Source organism: Protomyctophum bolini (genome assembly GCF_963924005.1).
Source record: "Protomyctophum bolini genome assembly, chromosome: 24".
In the NCBI taxonomy this organism is placed as follows: domain Eukaryota; kingdom Metazoa; phylum Chordata; class Actinopteri; order Myctophiformes; family Myctophidae; genus Protomyctophum; species Protomyctophum bolini.
This window is the reverse complement of record NC_137885.1, coordinates 20083140-20090204: the sequence shown is the minus strand read 5'-3', so window position 1 is coordinate 20090204 and position 7065 is coordinate 20083140. Positions and strand designations below refer to the sequence as shown.

At 56.1% G+C, this 7065-nt stretch overlaps 1 protein-coding gene across 2 annotated transcripts in view; it reads left to right on the top strand.

The window, feature by feature from the left end:
* Positions 1–7065, top strand: part of LOC308311944 (uncharacterized protein) — an 82722-nt gene extending 75657 nt beyond the window's left edge. For both annotated transcript variants that reach the window (XM_080758753.1, XM_080758752.1), the window contains 3 exons: positions 318–438; positions 2368–2504; positions 3034–7065. In XM_080758753.1, coding sequence (XP_080614879.1) covers positions 318–438; positions 2368–2504; positions 3034–6015 — 3240 coding nt within the window. In that variant the 3' untranslated portion in view covers positions 6016–7065. The remainder of the gene's footprint in view (positions 1–317; positions 439–2367; positions 2505–3033) is intronic.

Here is a 7065-nt window from a genome sequence, read left to right as displayed (position 1 = left end):
TGCAGCAGAGTGTATACAGGGAACAGTATCTGCACATTTATATAAAGTTACAATTGAATGACTTTCAAGACGGTTTTTAATTCCAAATTGGCCAAATCGTCAAATATTATGCAAGTTCCAATCTAATGGTGCATTCTCACGGGGCAGATGCAAACATGCAGTCTGCCAGTCATTGTCAACCATGGAAAGCAGCGACATGACGATGCAAAGGCGCAAAGATAGCTGCTCCAAATGATACTCCCATTCGTAATTCGTAAGTGTGTGTGTGTGTGTGTGTGTGTGTGTGTGTGTGTGTGTGTGTGTGTGTGTGCGTGCAGTATGGGAAGCAGTTGTACATGAACTACCAGGAGGCTATGAAGAGGACAGAAGCAGCCTACGACTGGTCCTCTCTGTCTACCTCCAGCATCCGATCTGCATCCAGCTCTGCTAGCATCCCTGGTGGGTTCACGCACACGCGCACGCACGCATGCACGCACGCACACACACACCTGGAGTAGTAGACCAGGGGCCTATTTCACGAAACTTGGATTAGAGATTAAGCCGGGCTTTAACACATATCCTGGCTTAATATATCCTGGATCAGTGTTTAACCGGTTTCATGAAAGCTGGTTGATCTTGCCAGATTAATTTAACCAGTTAACCTGGATATGTTGAGGCTTGATTCGGTTTCATGAAAGTGATGCTACATAAGTTACCATGGAAACTTATGCTTTGGACCAGGCTAACAGCCAGGTTTAACCTAATCCTGATGTCTTTACTGTTCATTAAGCAGTCAAACTGATCACAAACCAATGGTGTTTTCCAGATTTATTCAATTATTATGGGTTTATGTTGCCTTATTTGTATCGGTCTGCATTAAAGGACTAATTTAAGCACTATATAAAATCAAATAACCAAAATATATAGGCTGCACAACATCATGACAGCTTGTGAGCTTGTAGATCAGCTGCTTTTGGTGAATGTTCCCCATGAATAGGTTTGCTGTCGTGCAAGTGCACGGTTAAGAAGAATTATTATATTATATATATTATTTTTTTGTAAAAGTGAAAACCACTAAATATTACCATTACTCATTGTTTTACAACATATTACCATTATAACGTTTCACCCATAGTCCTACATACTTACACCTAGAAACCCCATTCAAACCTATTTAGGTTCATCCTACGGTGGACATCTGTGCCTGAAAAGGAATCTTTGAAATGTTTCATAGTTTTAGAAATATAGTGCTTTCAAATTTGAGACATTTATAGGCAGATAGTGGCACTTCAAAAAATCACTTTCACCTAGAAACTCCATTCACACTTTGTAAAATTCAGCTTACTGTGGAGACACATGCTGGAACTTTTTACTTTGAAATGTTTTGTAGTTTCTGAGTTATTTAACTTAAACGCCCAATGTATTCTCAATGGCAATAGCACAAATTTTGGCCTCACCAGTCTGGCCCCTGTCTGGACAACAACCCCCTTCCCCAAAGGTAGCTCCCTCAGAGGAGGGAGTTATGGCCAAATATCACAATGCGACAATATCATTATGCTTACAATATTAAGAATTCTGTTTTAAGTTAATAGTAGTGGTAAAATGTAAACTATATTTTTGGGGTAGTTAATCATTCAGTCTATCCACTATTGAGAGTATGTTCTCTCTTTAATTACAGCAGCAGTATTTATTTTAGAAGCTTAAGTCCTTGTATCAGTAAGTCTTGAATAGATTAGTAAAGATAATGAGATATACAGAAGGGGGCTGTAATGCAACTATTAAGGATGCAAACTGCCTTAATACCCCATGAAGAAGAAGGATCAGTAAATCTTTGATCCACAGAAGGGGTCTAGAGACAACAAGCCAGACTGTCTATTAAGCCAGGCTTGCTGATCCCGGCTCGCCAAATCCGCCAATTCTGAGCCTCGCTTGGCTTTAGTGGAACGGAATAAACCAGGCTGTAAAGATCAGGATTTAAAAAGCCTGGCTTTGGCCTATATCCTGGATTAGTTAATCCAAGATTCGTGAAATAGGCCCCAGATGACATTGTTAGAGTTTTAATGAACACTCAGATCAGCTAACAACATCGGGGGCAACGCGCCACACGTCTCCCAGACTTCTCTCCCTTCTGTCTCCAAAACTATGGAATGAACTCCCAATCTTCTGCCGTAATCTGAAGACGTCTGCTACACGCCTAAATTGTAAACAAGCAGGTGTTTCTTGGTAGGATGTCTATGGATGTTTTCACAATATAGTGTCCAGAACATTGGCTCTGTGTAGTTTGTCAACCTGTAGATATTTAGAGCAAAAGAATATATTTCTAACGGTCAAGATTTTGGTAGGTTCCAGAGCTAAGCTTAATGCATAATTGTGCTCCTGTCATTGCAGAGTCCCAGTCCAACCACTCAGGCCAGTCGGACAGCGGGGTGGACACTGGCTCTTCTCACGGACGCTCCCAGAGTGTGGTCAGCTCCATCTTCTCAGAGGCCTGGAAGAGAGGCACCCAGATGGAGGAGAACACCAAGGTACTGGTCCCTTTTAACCGATTCCGTACATAGGACGTTGCCACACGTCATAGGGGTCCCAATCGACACGTACATAGGACGTCCTAGCGCATCCTCAATGATACCGGGCGAGATAAGAATATTCAGATTTTTTTCCTTAATTTTCTTTTTGTCAGTTCGCCTTTCGGCTACCGTATGCTACGCTCTGCACTAAAATTAGCTTACCGTTGACATAGCTGTTAGCGCGGCGGAAAGACTGACTCGTCTCTCCTAATCCAGGGCGCTCTCCGTGGTTATGAACGGATCGATATACTGCCGCTTCATTTCTGCTCCTCATCTGTCTCTCCAGCAAAATATTTTTGGATCATATATGGTACAACGTCTCGGTTTTGGAACTTTAAACCAGTGTGGCGGATATTTTGACCAGCTTCTCCTTGAGTCTTGCCTGTCCAGCACCTGGTCGGTTTCCGTCCCAACAATGTGATATAATTATACTGTATATAACATTGGACTGGCAGTGTCTTACAACTCTGTTCTTTCCTCTCAACAGATGAGGCACGAGTCCTCCAGAGGTGCCACCCTCCCCCACTCCACCCACAGCCACCCCACTCCGCCCCTCGCCCACTCCACCCTCCCCCACCCCGCCCACCGCCATCACAGCCAGCATTCGGCCGACCACCCGGCGAGTCCCGCCCTGGCCCACTCTCCGCAGCCCCAAGCCCAGCACCCCCAGGCTCCTCCGCCCCAGCAGCTGTACCAGGCTCCTCCGCCCCAGCAGCAGTACCAGGCTCCTCCGCCCCAGCAGCACCCCCAGGCTCCTCCGCCCCAGCAGCAGTACCAGGCTCCTCCGCCCCAGCAGCAGTACCAGGCTCCTCCGCCCCAGCAGCAGTATCAGGCCCCTCCCCAGCAGCAGTATCAGGCCCCTCCCCAGCAGCAGTACCAGGCCCCTCCCCAGCAGCAGTACCAGGCCCCTCCCCAGCAGCAGTATCAGGCCCCTCCCCAGCAGCAGTACCAGGCCCCTCCCCAGCAGCAGTACCAGGCCCCTCCCCAGCAGCAGTACCAGGCCCCTCCCCAGCAGCAGTACCAGGCCCTTCCCCAGCAGCAGTACCAGGCCCCTCCCCAGAGCCAGACCCAGCCTCCTGCCCAGGCCCAGTACCTCCCTCCACCCCTCCACATCCAACAGCTACAACAACAACAACAGGCTCACAGCAGCTACGCCCACACGCCCTCCCCTCCACCTCCACCTCCGGCCCAGCAGCAGCAGCCTCCCCCTCCGCCCCCCCCTCCTCCTCCGCCCCCTCCCCCGCTCCACGTGGTGTCCCACCATTCCCCGGCCACCATGTACAAGTTCAGCACCATCACGCGGCTGCAGAACCAGAACGGGGCGGCGGCCAGGAGCAAGGCAGCCGCGGCGGCCGCTGCAGCCGCCGCTGCTGCTGCTGCAGCCAATCACCACCACCAGGCCCTGCCCCCGGCCCCGGTGGCCCCGCCCACCGCCAGGGCCAATCACGCCCCCTCGGCCAATAACGTGCCGCCGCCTCCCCCTCCTCCGCCGCCCCCCTCCCTGCCGCCGCCGGGCTCGGCCATGGCGGTGCTGATGAAGCCTCCGGGGGGCTTCACTCCTCCTCCTCCTCCTCCTCCCCCCCCGCCGCAGACCAACGGGGTGGCGTTCCCCCCTCCCCCTCCCCCCGCGTCGTGCCCCAACAACAACGGCCTGCGTCTTCAGGCCCTGAAGCAGAGGTTCCCCAGCCCGCCCCCCCAGCGGGACCTCCTCCTCTCCCCTCCTCCCTGCGACGACCACGGCGTCCTGGAGGACTCCCCGCCGCCGGCCCCCGCCCCGCCCCCTCCCCCACCCCCCCCTCCTCCTCCCCCTCCGCCCCCGCCTCCCCCCGCCCAGCAGCACTTCCCGCCGCCCCCCGCGCCGCCGCCCAAGACCTTCACGCCGGGCTTCCTGCCCTCCCACGCCCACGCCAAGCCCATGTCGCCCGTGTCGCCGTTCCCTCCGGCCCCCCCGCCTCCCGCCGTCGCCCAGGCTCCGCCCCCGCCGCCGCCCCCTCCCCCCGCTGCACCGATCAAGAAGCAGTTCGGCCTGCAGGCGGCGGGTCACGGCCAGCCCCCTCCCACCCTGCCCAAGCAGCACAGCCTGAACAAGCCGCCGCCCTCCGGGGGGTCCCTGGTCAAGCAGATCGCCAGTCAGTTTCCCGGGGCCTCGTCGCTGCCCTCGTCGTCATCATCGCTGCAGCCCACCAATCACACGGCGGAGAGCCCCAAGCCGCCGCCCCTCTCCCCGCCTGCGGTCAAGGCCAAACCAAAATGGCAGCCGGGTGGCGGCGGCGGGGGCCAGCAGCAGTCTCCGGAGTTCCCCCCGCCGCCTCCCGAGACGGGTGGAGGAGGAGGAGGAGGAGGAGGAGGCGGCTTCCACCACGCCCCGCCACCACCTCCACCCCCCCCTCCTCCCCCTGGCCCCGCCCAGGGCCCCACCCCCCCTCCGCCCCCTCCGCCCCCCGGGAACATCATGGGCTCCCCGCTGAGGAGGTCCCCCTCCGGCTCCTCCTGCTCCTCCTCTGGCTCCTCCTCCTCCTTGGCGGGGGGCCTGGGCGGAGGGAAGAAGCCGCCTCCCACTCCTCAGAGGAACTCCAGCGTGAAGGCGGACTCCTCCACCTCCTACCAGGAGTCCAGGAGGAACCTGCTCAGCAAGTTCGCTCCCCAGGCCAACGGCACCCCCTCCTCCTCCGGCCACGCCCCCCCTGGGTCTCCCTCCAGGGAGCCGCCGCCCCCCACCGGGCCTCCGGCTCCCCCCAAACCGGGCAAGCTCAACCTGGCCAACCTGCCCCTGGCCCTCCAGGCCAAGGTGGGCCAGGCCAAGCAGTGCGACTTCCCCTCCCCACCGCCCCCCGAGAGCTCCTCCTCCTCCTCCTACTTCCCGCCGCCGCCGCCGGCCTCTGAGCTCTTCCCCCCTCCCCCTCCCCCTCCTCCCGCCGCGGGAGACGTCATGCATGGCGCCGGCGTGGCCGCCGCCGCGCCCAAGGTGGTGGCGGTGGTCAACCCGCAGCCCCAGGCGCCCCCGCCCCCTCCCCCCGTCTCCCTCGTCAGCATCCCCTCCTGGAACAACAACAGCAACAAGAAGACCCCGCCTCCGGCGCTGCTCCGCCACCGCGGCGGCAGCAACAACAACTCCGCCCCTCCGGACCCTCCGGGGTCGCCCCCGCCCCTGTCCTCCTCCCCGTTCGCCCCTCCCCCCACCTCCCCCAAGGGCGGCGGCCAGCCCAACTTCATGGACGACCTGCAGCGGACTCTGAGGCGCAAGTCGGCGGGCCGCCAGGGCTCGCTCAGCTCGGGCAAGCTGGAGCCAGCGGCGCCCGCCGCGGGCACCATGGACGACATGGCGCTGCCGCCGCCGCCTCCCCCCGAGCTGCTCCAGGGCAACGGGGGCTTCACCGGGAACATCTCAGGCTATGCAACGCTGCGGCGAGGGCCGCCTCCCGCCCCGCCCAAACGCGGCGACGCCACCAAACTAACCGGAGAGTGTTGAAAGGGTTATTAGAGAGACACCCCTTTTGGACGTACGGTATAGACTCTAAGCTGGTTCCTCCACCGTCGGGAGACACAACCCTGAAGGCCTTTTCCGGGTCAACCTGAGAGACCCGCGGTTGTTTGGAGGACGGCGGACACTTTGTGACTGTGTACATAATATAATTATACTGAACGCCGGACGAGACCTGGTGGTGTTTGCGAATGACTCTCATGTTGACGCTGTTGGCCTGCTTGGAGCGCCAGGACCGTTGGTGTCAGGTCATCTGTTTACTGCAGACAATGCACCCGCTCCACTGAAGCTTGGTTCATACTTGTCCTTCACCGAATTTAGACGACGTGACACATTGGCCCCTTTTCCACCGGGATGGAACCTGTTTGTTTCTTTTCCAGTGTTTTCACTGGAAATGAATTGGTTCGAAACCCTAAAAGTAGTTTTGGAACTGGAACCAACAAAATGGCCGCCGGTTCTGAGGACACACCAAAGCTTCCACAAATCTAGAACGGAAGCAGTTCTAGAACCAAAGTTATTTTGGTGGAAAAGAGGCCATTGTGAGCTTGTAGATCTGCTATTTTCGGCAAGTGACAACTGTCGCACAATGGAGTATAAATGAAGACGAAAAAACAAAAAATGCTTTCCTGCGATGTTCTAAACTGACATTCAAGTCATTTATGTTTCTCTATGTCACATACCGTATCCCCGCCTAGCTACTGCTAGGCTGAAGCAAAACGGCAGTGAGAATTGTTCCCAAATGCTTGTTTTGTGATATGAGAGGTCTGAGCCAACTCGCGTAAGCCACTTCTTTGCCATAAGTTTGTGCCACGTGTTGGAGAGAGAGAGAGGGAGAGAGAGAGAGAGAGAGAGAGAGACAGAGACAGAGAGAGAGAGAGAGAGAGAGAGAGAGAGAGAGAGAGAGAGAGAGAGAGAGAGAGAGAGAGAGAGAGAGACAGACAGACAGAGGGAGAGACAGAGAGAGAAAAGATGGAACTCATCAGGATCCAATCGTTCTGCTTTGGTACTGCATGGACCTGTAAAGACAAGCTGTACAAA